This window comes from Salvelinus fontinalis, chromosome 3 (assembly GCF_029448725.1).
Source record: "Salvelinus fontinalis isolate EN_2023a chromosome 3, ASM2944872v1, whole genome shotgun sequence".
Classification (NCBI taxonomy): domain Eukaryota; kingdom Metazoa; phylum Chordata; class Actinopteri; order Salmoniformes; family Salmonidae; genus Salvelinus; species Salvelinus fontinalis.
The window spans coordinates 71731470-71747372 of NC_074667.1; the positions used below are offsets into that span (position 1 = coordinate 71731470).

Consider the following 15903-nt stretch of genomic DNA (forward strand, 5'->3'; position numbering starts at 1 on the left):
ATACAGTACAGTATCAACTCCTAACTCAGTCCATCTCCATCCATACAGTACAGTATCAACTCCTAACTCAGTCCATCTCCATCCATACAGTACAGTACTAACTCCTAACTCAGTCCATCTCCATCCATACAGTACAGTATCAACTCCTAACTCAGTCCATCTCCATCCATACAGTACAGTATCAACTCCTAACTCAGTCCATCTCCATCCATACAGTACAGTATCAACTCCTAACTCAGTCCATCTCCATCCATACAGTACAGTATCAACTCCTAACTCAGTACATCTCCATCCATACAGTACAGTATCAACTCCTAACTCAGTCCATCTCCATCCATACAGTACAGTATCAACTCCTAACTCAGTCCATCTCCATCCATACAGTACAGTATCAACTCCTAACTCAGTCCATCTCCATCCATACAGTACAGTATCAACTCCTAACTCAGTCCATCTCCATCCATACAGTACAGTATCAACTCCTAACTCAGTCCATCTCCATCCATACAGTACAGTATCAACTCCTAACTCAGTCCATCTCCATCCATACAGTACAGTATCAACTCCTAACTCAGTCCATCTCCATCCATACAGTACAGTACTAACTCCTAACTCAGTCCATCTCCATCCATACAGTACAGTATCAACTCCTAACTCAGTCCATCTCCATCCATACAGTACAGTATCAACTCCTAACTCAGTCCATCTCCATCCATACAGTACAGTATCAACTCCTAACTCAGTCCATCTCCATCCATACAGTACAGTATCAACTCCTAACTCAGTCCATCTCCATCCATACAGTACAGTATCAACTCCTAACTCAGTCCATCTCCATCCATACAGTACAGTACTAACTCCTAACTCAGTCCATCTCCATCCATACAGTACAGTATCAACTCCTAACTCAGTCCATCTCCATCCATACAGTACAGTATCAACTCCTAACTCAGTCCATCTCCATCCATACAGTACAGTACAGTACTAACTCCTAACTCAGTCCATCTCCATCCATACAGTACAGTATCAACTCCTAACTCAGTCCATCTCCATCCATACAGTACAGTATCAACTCCTAACTCAGTCCATCTCCATCCATACAGTACAGTATCAACTCCTAACTCAGTCCATCTCCATCCATACAGTACAGTATCAACTCCTAACTCAGTCCATCTCCATCCATACAGTACAGTATCAACTCCTAACTCAGTCCATCTCCATCCATACAGTACAGTATCAACTCCTAACTCAGTCCATCTCCATCCATACAGTACAGTACAGTATCAACTCCTAACTCAGTCCATCTCCATCCATACAGTACAGTACAGTATCAACTCCTAACTCAGTCCATCTCCATCCATACAGTACAGTATCAACTCCTAACTCAGTCCATCTCCATCCATACAGTACAGCATCAACTCCTAACTCAGTCCATCTCCATCCATACAGTACAGTACAGTACTAACTCCTAACTCAGTCCATCTCCATCCATACAGTACAGCATCAGCTCCTAACTCAGTCCATCTCCATCCATACAGTACAGTATCAACTCCTAACTCAGTCCATCTCCATCCATACAGTACAGTATCAACTCCTAACTCAGTCCATCTCTATCCATACAGTACAGTATCAACTCCTAACTCAGTCCATCTCCATCCATACAGTACAGTACTAACTCCTAACTCAGTCCATCTCCATCCATACAGTACAGTACTAACTCCTAACTCAGTCCATCTCCATCCATACAGTACAGTATCAACTCCTAACTCAGTCCATCTCCATCCATACAGTACAGTATCAACTCCTAACTCAGTCCATCTCCATCCATACAGTACAGCATCAACTCCTAACTCAGTCCATCTCCATCCATACAGTACAGTACAGTACTAACTCCTAACTCAGTCCATCTCCATCCATACAGTACAGCATCAACTCCTAACTCAGTCCATCTCCATCCATACAGTACAGTATCAACTCCTAACTCAGTCCATCTCCATCCATACAGTACAGTACAGTATCAACTCCTAACTCAGTCCATCTCCATCCATACAGTACAGTATCAACTCCTAACTCAGTCCATCTCCATCCATACAGTACAGTACAGTATCAACTCCTAACTCAGTCCATCTCCATCCATACAGTACAGTATCAACTCCTAACTCAGTCCATCTCCATCCATACAGTACAGTATCAACTCCTAACTCAGTCCATCTCCATCCATACAGTACAGTATCAACTCCTAACTCAGTCCATCTCCATCCATACAGTACAGTATCAACTCCTAACTCAGTCCATCTCCATCCATACAGTACAGTATCAACTCCTAACTCAGTCCATCTCCATCCATACAGTACAGTATCAACTCCTAACTCAGTCCATCTCCATCCATACAGTACAGTATCAACTCCTAACTCAGTCCATCTCCATCCATACAGTACAGTACTAACTCCTAACTCAGTCCATCCATCCAGTACAGTACTAACTCCTAACTCAGTCCATCTCCATCCATACAGTACAGTATCAACTCCTAACTCAGTCCATCTCCATCCATACAGTACAGTACTAACTCCTAACTCAGTCCATCTCCATCCATACAGTACAGTACTAACTCCTAACTCAGTCCATCTCCATCCATACAGTACAGTATCAACTCCTAACTCAGTCCATCTCCATCCATACAGTACAGTATCAACTCCTAACTCAGTCCATCTCCATCCATACAGTACAGTATCAACTCCTAACTCAGTCCATCTCCATCCATACAGTACAGTATCAACTCCTAACTCAGTCCATCTCCATCCATACAGTACAGTATCAACTCCTAACTCAGTCCATCTCCATCCATACAGTACAGTATCAACTCCTAACTCAGTCCATCTCCATCCATACAGTACAGTACTAACTCCTAACTCAGTCCATCTCCATCCATACAGTACAGTACTAACTCCTAACTCAGTCCATCTCCATCCATACAGTACAGTATCAACTCCTAACTCAGTCCATCTCCATCCATACAGTACAGTATCAACTCCTAACTCAGTCCATCTCCATCCATACAGTACAGCATCAACTCCTAACTCAGTCCATCTCCATCCATACAGTACAGTACAGTATCAACTCCTAACTCAGTCCATCTCCATCCATACAGTACAGCATCAACTCCTAACTCAGTCCATCTCCATCCATACAGTACAGTATCAACTCCTAACTCAGTCCATCTCCATCCATACAGTACAGTATCAACTCCTAACTCAGTCCATCTCCATCCATACAGTACAGTATCAACTCCTAACTCAGTCCATCTCCATCCATACAGTACAGTATCAACTCCTAACTCAGTCCATCTCCATCCATACAGTACAGTATCAACTCCTAACTCAGTCCATCTCCATCCATACAGTACAGTATCAACTCCTAACTCAGTCCATCTCCATCCATACAGTACAGTATCAACTCCTAACTCAGTCCATCTCCATCCATACAGTACAGTATCAACTCCTAACTCAGTCCATCTCCATCCATACAGTACAGTACAGTATCAACTCCTAACTCAGTCCATCTCCATCCATACAGTACAGTATCAACTCCTAACTCAGTCCATCTCCATCCATCCAGTACAGTATCAACTCCTAACTCAGTCCATCTCCATCCATCCAGTACAGTATCAACTCCTAACTCAGTCCATCTCCATCCATCCAGTACAGTATCAACTCCTAACTCAGTCCATCTCCATCCATACAGTACAGTACTAACTCCTAACTCAGTCCATCTCCATCCATACAGTACAGTAATAACTCCTAACTCAGTCCATCTCCATCCATACAGTACAGTATCAACTCCTAACTCAGTCCATCTCCATCCATACAGTACAGTATCTACTCCTAACTCAGTCCATCTCCATCCATACAGTACAGTATCAACTCCTAACTCAGTCCATCTCCATCCATACAGTACAGTATCAACTCCTAACTCAGTCCATCTCCATCCATACAGTACAGTATCAACTCCTAACTCAGTCCATCTCCATCCATACAGTACAGTATCAACTCCTAACTCAGTCCATCTCCATCCATACAGTACAGTATCAACTCCTAACTCAGTCCATCTCCATCCATACAGTACAGTACTAACTCCTAACTCAGTCCATCTCCATCCATACAGTACAGTACAGTACTAACTCCTAACTCAGTCCATCTCCATTTATACAGTACAGTATCAACTCCTAACTCAGTCCATCTCCATCCATACAGTACAGTATCAACTCCTAACTCAGTCCATCTCCATCCATACAGTACAGTATCAACTCCTAACTCAGTCCATCTCCATCCATACAGTACAGTATCAACTCCTAACTCAGTCCATCTCCATCCATACAGTACAGTACTAACTCCTAACTCAGTCCATCTCCATCCATACAGTACAGTACAGTACTAACTCCTAACTCAGTCCATCTCCATCCATACAGTACAGTACAGTACTAACTCCTAACTCAGTCCATCTCCATCCATACAGTACAGTATCAACTCCTAACTCAGTCCATCTCCATCCATACAGTACAGTACTAACTCCTAACTCAGTCCATCTCCATCCATACAGTACAGTATCAACTCCTAACTCAGTCCATCTCCATCCATACAGTACAGTATCAACTCCTAACTCAGTCCATCTCCATCCATACAGTACAGTATCAACTCCTAACTCAGTCCATCTCCATCCATACAGTACAGTACTAACTCCTAACTCAGTCCATCTCCATCCATACAGTACAGTATCAACTCCTAACTCAGTCCATCTCCATCCATACAGTACAGTATCAACTCCTAACTCAGTCCATCTCCATCCATACAGTACAGTATCAACTCCTAACTCAGTCCATCTCCATCCATACAGTACAGTATCAACTCCTAACTCAGTCCATCTCCATCCATACAGTACAGTATCAACTCCTAACTCAGTCCATCCATCCATACAGTACAGTATCAACTCCTAACTCAGTCCATCTCCATCCATCCAGTACAGTATCAACTCCTAACTCAGTCCATCTCCATCCATCCAGTACAGTATCAACTCCTAACTCAGTCCATCTCCATCCATCCAGTACAGTATCAACTCCTAACTCAGTCCATCTCCATCCATCCAGTACAGTATCAACTCCTAACTCAGTCCATCTCCATCCATCCAGTACAGTATCAACTCCTAACTCAGTCCATCTCCATCCATACAGTACAGTATCAACTCCTAACTCAGTCCATCTCCATCCATACAGTACAGTATCAACTCCTAACTCAGTCCATCTCCATCCATACAGTACAGTATCAACTCCTAACTCAGTCCATCTCCATCCATACAGTACAGTATCAACTCCTAACTCAGTCCATCTCCATCCATACAGTACAGTATCAACTCCTAACTCAGTCCATCTCCATCCATACAGTACAGTATCAACTCCTAACTCAGTCCATCTCCATCCATACAGTACAGTATCAACTCCTAACTCAGTCCATCTCCATCCATACAGTACAGTACAGTATCAACTCCTAACTCAGTCCATCTCCATCCATACAGTACAGTACAGTATCAACTCCTAACTCAGTCCATCTCCATCCATACAGTACAGTATCAACTCCTAACTCAGTCCATCTCCATCCATACAGTACAGCATCAACTCCTAACTCAGTCCATCTCCATCCATACAGTACAGTACAGTACTAACTCCTAACTCAGTCCATCTCCATCCATACAGTACAGCATCAACTCCTAACTCAGTCCATCTCCATCCATACAGTACAGTATCAACTCCTAACTCAGTCCATCCATCCATACAGTACAGTATCAACTCCTAACTCAGTCCATCTCCATCCATACAGTACAGTATCAACTCCTAACTCAGTCCATCTGCATCCATACAGTACAGTATCAACTCCTAACTCAGTCCATCTCCATCCATACAGTACAGTATCAACTCCTAACTCAGTCCATCTCCATCCATACAGTACAGTATCAACTCCTAACTCAGTCCATCTCCATCCATACAGTACAGTACAGTATCAACTCCTAACTCAGTCCATCTCCATCCATACAGTACAGTATCAACTCCTAACTCAGTCCATCTCCATCCATACAGTACAGTACAGTATCAACTCCTAACTCAGTCCATCTCCATCCATACAGTACAGTATCAACTCCTAACTCAGTCCATCTCCATCCATACAGTACAGTATCAACTCCTAACTCAGTCCATCTCCATCCATACAGTACAGTATCAACTCCTAACTCAGTCCATCTCCATCCATACAGTACAGTATCAACTCCTAACTCAGTCCATCTCCATCCATACAGTACAGTATCAACTCCTAACTCAGTCCATCTCCATCCATACAGTACAGTACTAACTCCTAACTCAGTCCATCCATCCAGTACAGTACTAACTCCTAACTCAGTCCATCTCCATCCATACAGTACAGTATCAACTCCTAACTCAGTCCATCTCCATCCATACAGTACAGTACTAACTCCTAACTCAGTCCATCTCCATCCATACAGTACAGTACTAACTCCTAACTCAGTCCATCTCCATCCATACAGTACAGTATCAACTCCTAACTCAGTCCATCTCCATCCATACAGTACAGTATCAACTCCTAACTCAGTCCATCTCCATCCATACAGTACAGTATCAACTCCTAACTCAGTCCATCTCCATCCATACAGTACAGTATCAACTCCTAACTCAGTCCATCTCCATCCATACAGTACAGTATCAACTCCTAACTCAGTCCATCTCCATCCATACAGTACAGTATCAACTCCTAACTCAGTCCATCTCCATCCATACAGTACAGTATCAACTCCTAACTCAGTCCATCTCCATCCATACAGTACAGTATCAACTCCTAACTCAGTCCATCTCCATCCATACAGTACAGTACTAACTCCTAACTCAGTCCATCTCCATCCATACAGTACAGTACAGTACTAACTCCTAACTCAGTCCATCTCCATTTATACAGTACAGTATTTACTCCTAACTCAGTCCATCTCCATCCATACAGTACAGTATCAACTCCTAACTCAGTCCATCTCCATCCATACAGTACAGTATCAACTCCTAACTCAGTCCATCTCCATCCATACAGTACAGTATCAACTCCTAACTCAGTCCATCTCCATCCATACAGTACAGTACTAACTCCTAACTCAGTCCATCTCCATCCATACAGTACAGTACAGTACTAACTCCTAACTCAGTCCATCTCCATCCATACAGTACAGTACTAACTCCTAACTCAGTCCATCTCCATCCATACAGTACAGTACAGTACTAACTCCTAACTCAGTCCATCTCCATCCATACAGTACAGTATCAACTCCTAACTCAGTCCATCTCCATCCATACAGTACAGTACAGTACTAACTCCTAACTCAGTCCATCTCCATCCATACAGTACAGTATCAACTCCTAACTCAGTCCATCTCCATCCATACAGTACAGTACTAACTCCTAACTCAGTCCATCTCCATCCATACAGTACAGTATCAACTCCTAACTCAGTCCATCTCCATCCATACAGTACAGTATCAACTCCTAACTCAGTCCATCTCCATCCATACAGTACAGTATCAACTCCTAACTCAGTCCATCTCCATCCATACAGTACAGTACTAACTCCTAACTCAGTCCATCTCCATCCATACAGTACAGTATCAACTCCTAACTCAGTCCATCTCCATCCATACAGTACAGTATCAACTCCTAACTCAGTCCATCTCCATCCATACAGTACAGTATCAACTCCTAACTCAGTCCATCTCCATCCATACAGTACAGTATCAACTCCTAACTCAGTCCATCTCCATCCATACAGTACAGTATCAACTCCTAACTCAGTCCATCCATCCATACAGTACAGTATCAACTCCTAACTCAGTCCATCTCCATCCATCCAGTACAGTATCAACTCCTAACTCAGTCTATCTCCATCCATCCAGTACAGTATCAACTCCTAACTCAGTACATCTCCATCCATCCAGTACAGTATCAACTCCTAACTCAGTCCATCTCCATCCATCCAGTACAGTATCAACTCCTAACTCAGTCCATCTCCATCCATACAGTACAGTATCAACTCCTAACTCAGTCCATCTCCATCCATACAGTACAGTATCAACTCCTAACTCAGTCCATCTCCATCCATACAGTACAGTATCAACTCCTAACTCAGTCCATCTCCATCCATACAGTACAGTATCAACTCCTAACTCAGTCCATCTCCATCCATCCATACAGTACAGTATCAACTCCTAACTCAGTCCATCTCCATCCATACAGTACAGTATCAACTCCTAACTCAGTCCATCTCCATACATACAGTACAGTATCAACTCCTAACTCAGTCCATCTCCATCCATACAGTACAGTATCAACTCCTAACTCAGTCCATCTCCATCCATACAGTACAGTACTAACTCCTAACTCAGTCCATCTCCATCCATACAGTACAGTATCAACTCCTAACTCAGTCCGTCTCCATCCATACAGTACAGTATCAACTCCTAACTCAGTCCATCTCCATCCATACAGTACAGTATCAACTCCTAACTCAGTCCATCTCCATCCATACAGTACAGTATCAACTCCTAACTCAGTCCATCTCCATCCATACAGTACAGTATCAACTCCTAACTCAGTCCATCTCCATCCATACAGTACAGTATCAACTCCTAACTCAGTCCATCTCCATCCATACAGTACAGTACAGTACTAACTCCTAACTCAGTCCATCTCCATCCATACAGTACAGTACTAACTCCTAACTCAGTCCATCTCCATCCATACAGTACAGTACAGTACTAACTCCTAACTCAGTCCATCTCCATCCATACAGTACAGTACTAACTCCTAACTCAGTCCATCTCCATCCATACAGTACAGTACAGTACTAACTCCTAACTCAGTCCATCTCCATCCATACAGTATAGTATCAAGTCCTAACTCAGTCCATCTCCATCCATACAGTACAGTACTAACTCCTAACTCAGTCCATCTCCATCCATACAGTACAGTACTAACTCATAACTCAGTCTATCTCCATCCATACAGTACAGTATCAACTCCTAACTCAGTCCATCTCCATCCATACAGTACAGTACTAACTCCTAACTCAGTCCATCTCCATCCATACAGTACAGTACAGTACTAACTCCTAACTCAGTCCATCTCCATCCATACAGTACAGTATCAACTCCTAACTCAGTCCATCTCCATCCATACAGTACAGTATCAACTCCTAACTCAGTCCATCTCCATCCATACAGTACAGTATCAACTCCTAACTCAGTCCATCTCCATCCATACAGTACAGTATCAACTCCTAACTCAGTCCATCTCCATCCATACAGTACAGTACTAACTCCTAACTCAGTCCATCTCCATCCATACAGTACAGTATCAACTCCTAACTCAGTCCATCTCCATCCATACAGTACAGTATCAACTCCTAACTCAGTCCATCTCCATCCATACAGTACAGCATCAACTCCTAACTCAGTCCATCTCCATCCATACAGTACAGTATCAACTCCTAACTCAGTCCATCTCCATCCATACAGTACAGCATCAACTCCTAACTCAGTCCATCTCCATCCATACAGTACAGTACAGTACTAACTCCTAACTCAGTCCATCTCCATCCATACAGTACAGTATCAACTCCTAACTCAGTCCATCTCCATCCATACAGTACAGTACTAACTCCTAACTCAGTCCATCTCCATCCATACAGTACAGTACAGTACTAACTCCTAACTCAGTCCATCTCCATCCATACAGTACAGTACTAACTCCTAACTCAGTCCATCTCCATCCATACAGTACAGCATCAACTCCTAACTCAGTCCATCTCCATCCATACAGTACATTACAGTACTAACTCCTAACTCAGTCCATCTCCATCCATACAGTACAGTATCAACTCCTAACTCAGTCCATCTCCATCCATACAGTACAGTATCAACTCCTAACTCAGTCCATCTCCATCCATACAGTACAGAATCAACTCCTAACTCAGTCCATCTCCATCCATACAGTACAGTACAGTATCAACTCCTAACTCAGTCCATCTCCATCCATACAGTACAGTATCAACTCCTAACTCAGTCCATCTCCATCCATACAGTACAGTATCAACTCCTAACTCAGTCCATCTCCATCCATACAGTACAGTATCAACTCCTAACTCAGTCCATCTCCATCCATACAGTACAGTATCAACTCCTAACTCAGTCCATCTCCATCCATACAGTACAGTATCAACTCCTAACTCAGTCCATCTCCATCCATACAGTACAGTATCAACTCCTAACTCAGTCCATCTCCATCCATACAGTACAGTATCAACTCCTAACTCAGTCCATCTCCATCCATACAGTACAGTATCAACTCCTAACTCAGTCCATCTCCATCCATACAGTACAGTATCAACTCCTAACTCAGTCCATCTCCATCCATACAGTACAGTATCAACTCCTAACTCAGTCCATCTCCATCCATACAGTACAGTATCAACTCCTAACTCAGTCCATCTCCATCCATACAGTACAGTATCAACTCCTAACTCAGTCCATCTCCATCCATACAGTACAGTACTAACTCCTAACTCAGTCCATCTCCATCCATACAGTACAGTATCAACTCCTAACTCAGTCCATCTCCATCCATACAGTACAGTATCAACTCCTAACTCAGTCCATCTCCATCCATACAGTACAGTATCAACTCCTAACTCAGTCCATCTCCATCCATACAGTACAGTATCAACTCCTAACTCAGTCCATCTCCATCCATACAGTACAGTATCAACTCCTAACTCAGTCCATCTCCATCCATACAGTACAGTATCAACTCCTAACTCAGTCCATCTCCATCCATACAGTACAGTATCAACTCCTAACTCAGTCCATCTCCATCCATTCAGTACAGTATCAACTCCTAACTCAGTCCATCTCCATCCATACAGTACAGTATCAACTCCTAACTCAGTCCATCTCCATCCATATAGTACAGTATCAACTCCTAACTCAGTCCATCTCCATCCATACAGTACAGTATCAACTCCTAACTCAGTCCATCTCCATCCATACAGTACAGTATCAACTCCTAACTCAGTCCATCTCCATCCATACAGTACAGTATCAACTCCTAACTCAGTCCATCTCCATCCATACAGTACAGTATCAACTCCTAACTCAGTCCATCTCCATCCATACAGTACAGTATCAACTCCTAACTCAGTCCATCTCCATCCATACAGTACAGTATCAACTCCTAACTCAGTCCATCTCCATCCATACAGTACAGTATCAACTCCTAACTCAGTCCATCTCCATCCATACAGTACAGTATCAACTCCTAACTCAGTCCATCTCCATCCATACAGTACAGTATCAACTCCTAACTCAGTCCATCTCCATCCATACAGTACAGTATCAACTCCTAACTCAGTCCATCTCCATCCATACAGTACAGTATCAACTCCTAACTCAGTCCATCTCCATCCATACAGTACAGTATCAACTCCTAACTCAGTCCATCTCCATCCATACAGTACAGTATCAACTCCTAACTCAGTCCATCTCCATCCATACAGTACAGTATCAACTCCTAACTCAGTCCATCTCCATCCATACAGTACAGTATCAACTCCTAACTCAGTCCATCTCCATCCATACAGTACAGTATCAACTCCTAACTCAGTCCATCTCCATCCATACAGTACAGTATCAACTCCTAACTCAGTCCATCTCCATCCATACAGTACAGTATCAACTCCTAACTCAGTCCATCTCCATCCATACAGTACAGTATCAACTCCTAACTCAGTCCATCTCCATCCATACAGTACAGTATCAACTCCTAACTCAGTCCATCTCCATCCATACAGTACAGTATCAACTCCTAACTCAGTCCATCTCCATCCATACAGTACAGTATCAACTCCTAACTCAGTCCATCTCCATCCATACAGTACAGTATCAACTCCTAACTCAGTCCATCTCCATCCATACAGTACAGTATCAACTCCTAACTCAGTCCATCTCCATCCATACAGTACAGTATCAACTCCTAACTCAGTCCATCTCCATCCATACAGTACAGTATCAACTCCTAACTCAGTCCATCTCCATCCATACAGTACAGTATCAACTCCTAACTCAGTCCATCTCCATCCATACAGTACAGTATCAACTCCTAACTCAGTCCATCTCCATCCATACAGTACAGTATCAACTCCTAACTCAGTCCATCTCTATCCATACAGTACAGTATCAACTCCTAACTCAGTCCATCTCCATCCATACAGTACAGTATCAACTCCTAACTCAGTCCATCTCCATCCATACAGTACAGTACTAACTCCTAACTCAGTCCATCTCCATCCATACAGTACAGTATCAACTCCTAACTCAGTCCATCTCCATCCATACAGTACAGTATCAACTCCTAACTCAGTCCATCTCCATCCATACAGTACAGTATCAACTCCTAACTCAGTCCATCTCCATCCATACAGTACAGTATCAACTCCTAACTCAGTCCATCTCCATCCATACAGTACAGTATCAACTCCTAACTCAGTCCATCTCCATCCATACAGTACAGTATCAACTCCTAACTCAGTCCATCTCCATCCATACAGTACAGTATCAACTCCTAACTCAGTCCATCTCCATCCATACAGTACAGTATCAACTCCTAACTCAGTCCATCTCCATCCATACAGTACAGTATCAACTCCTAACTCAGTCCATCTCCATCCATACAGTACAGTATCAACTCCTAACTCAGTCCATCTCCATCCATACAGTACAGTATCAACTCCTAACTCAGTCCATCTCCATCCATACAGTACAGTATCAACTCCTAACTCAGTCCATCTCCATCCATACAGTACAGTATCAACTCCTAACTCAGTCCATCTCCATCCATACAGTACAGTATCAACTCCTAACTCAGTCCATCTCTATCCATACAGTACAGTATCAACTCCTAACTCAGTCCATCTCTATCCATACAGTACAGTATCAACTCCTAACTCAGTCCATCTCCATCCATACAGTACAGTACTAACTCCTAACTCAGTCCATCTCCATCCATACAGTACAGTATCAACTCCTAACTCAGTCCATCTCCATCCATACAGTACAGTATCATCTCCTAACTCAGTCCATCTCCATCCATACAGTACAGTATCAACTCCTAACTCAGTCCATCTCCATCCATACAGTACAGTATCAACTCCTAACTCAGTCCATCTCCATCCATACAGTACAGTATCAACTCCTAACTCAGTCCATCTCCATCCATACAGTACAGTATCAACTCCTAACTCAGTCCATCTCCATCCATACAGTACAGTATCAACTCCTAACTCAGTCCATCTCCATCCATACAGTACAGTATCAACTCCTAACTCAGTCCATCTCCATCCATACAGTACAGTATCAACTCCTAACTCAGTCCATCTCCATCCATACAGTACAGTATCAACTCCTAACTCAGTCCATCTCCATCCATACAGTACAGTATCAACTCCTAACTCAGTCCATCTCCATCCATACAGTACAGTATCAACTCCTAACTCAGTCCATCTCCATCCATACAGTACAGTATCAACTCCTAACTCAGTCCATCTCCATCCATACAGTACAGTATCAACTCCTAACTCAGTCCATCTCCATCCATACAGTACAGTACTAACTCCTAACTCAGTCCATCCATCCAGTACAGTACTAACTCCTAACTCAGTCCATCTCCATCCATACAGTACAGTATCAACTCCTAACTCAGTCCATCTCCATCCATACAGTACAGTATCAACTCCTAACTCAGTCCATCTCCATCCATACAGTACAGTACTAACTCCTAACTCAGTCCATCTCCATCCATACAGTACAGTATCAACTCCTAACTCAGTCCATCTCCATCCATACAGTACAGTATCAACTCCTAACTCAGTCCATCTCCATCCATACAGTACAGTATCAACTCCTAACTCAGTCCATCTCCATCCATACAGTACAGTACTAACTCCTAACTCAGTCCATCCATCCAGTACAGTACTAACTCCTAACTCAGTCCATCTCCATCCATACAGTACAGTATCAACTCCTAACTCAGTCCATCTCCATCCATACAGTACAGTATCAACTCCTAACTCAGTCCATCTCCATCCATACAGTACAGTACTAACTCCTAACTCAGTCCATCTCCATCCATACAGTACAGTATCAACTCCTAACTCAGTCCATCTCCATCCATACAGTACAGTATCAACTCCTAACTCAGTCCATCTCCATCCATACAGTACAGTATCAACTCCTAACTCAGTCCATCTCCATCCATACAGTACAGTACTAACTCCTAACTCAGTCCATCCATCCACATACAACTCATCTAAAATGCGAAGCTTTTTACACTCTTAACTCTCAAACTTGCCCCAGAATGGATAAGGGTGATTGAGGGTGATTGAGACCATGCTTAAATGAAAAGGGTGCATCAGACTGAAGTTAAAATGAAACCCCCATTAAGTCAGATCTACCATGTGTCTTTGCAGTGGGCCAGAGACCAGTTTGAGGGGCTCTATAAACAAGCAGCTGAACATGTCAATCTGTACTTCAGGTAAGTCTACCTTCTTTCCTAACATACTAAATCAGTTGCAAACACGATGAGCAGAAATGGAATCTTTAAATTCCAAAGTGTGCTGTATTTCACTGAAGCTTTCAGCTTCAGACCACATGCTTATGCTACTAGTCATACCAGCCACAGGCCAATCATCCAGCCTACCACTATTCACTGTTGATGCCTCAGTCTGCCCTCATACACACAGGGCCTTCAGAAAGTTTTCACACCCCTTGACTTTTTCCACATTTTGTTGTGTACAGCCTGAATTTAAAATTGATTAAATTTAATTTTTTTTGGTCACTGGCCCACACACAATGCCCCATAATGTCAAAGTGGAATTGTGTTTTTAGACATTTTTCCAAATTATTTAAAAGTTAAAAGCTGATATGTCTTCAGTCAATAAGTATTCAACCCTTTTGTTACCTCAAGCCTAAATAAGTTCAGGAATAAAAATCTGCTTAACAAGTTACATAATAATTTGCATCGACTCACTCTGTGTGCAATAATAGTGTTTAACATAATGGCTACCTCGTAACTGTACCCCACATATTATCTGTAACGCCCCTCAGTCAAGCAGTCAATTTCAAACGCATGTTCAACCATAATGACCAGGAGGTTTTCCAATGCCTCGCAAAGATGGGCACCTATTGGTAGTTTGGTAAAAAAAAAACACAAAGAAACTGACAGATATCTCTTTGAACATGGTGAATTTATTAATTTCACTTTGGATGGTGTATCAATACACACAATCACTACAAAGATACAGGCATCCTTCCTAACTCTATTGCCAGACAGGAAGGATTTCACCATGAGGCCAATGGTGACTTGAAAACAGTTACAGAGTTAAATGGCTGTGATAGGAGAAAACTGAGGATGGATCAGCAACATTGTAGTTCCTTCACAATACTAACCTAAATAACAGAGTGAAAAGAAGGAAGTCTGTACAGAATAAAAATACAACAAATACTGTTTGCAACAAGACACTAAAGTAAAACAGCAAAACATGTGGTAAAGCAATTAACTTTTTGTCTTGAATACAAAAGTGTTATGTTTGGGACAAATCCAATACAACACATTACTGAGTACCACTCTATATATTATCAAGCATAGTGGTGACTGCATCATCTTATGGGTATGCTTGTCATTATTAAGGACTGGGGAGTTTTTCAGGATAAAAAAGAAAGGGAATGGAGCTAAGCACAGGAAAAATCTTAGAGGAAAAC

General features: G+C 42.4%; 1 protein-coding gene across 3 annotated transcripts in view; it reads left to right on the forward strand.

The window, feature by feature from the left end:
• The window catches only part of uba7 (ubiquitin-like modifier activating enzyme 7), a 157125-nt gene that overhangs the window by 20285 nt on the left and 120937 nt on the right, over nt 1-15903 (forward strand). For all 3 annotated transcript variants that reach the window (XM_055917893.1, XM_055917892.1, XM_055917891.1), the window contains exon 15: nt 14613-14677. In XM_055917893.1, coding sequence (XP_055773868.1) covers nt 14613-14677 — 65 coding nt within the window. The remainder of the gene's footprint in view (nt 1-14612; nt 14678-15903) is intronic.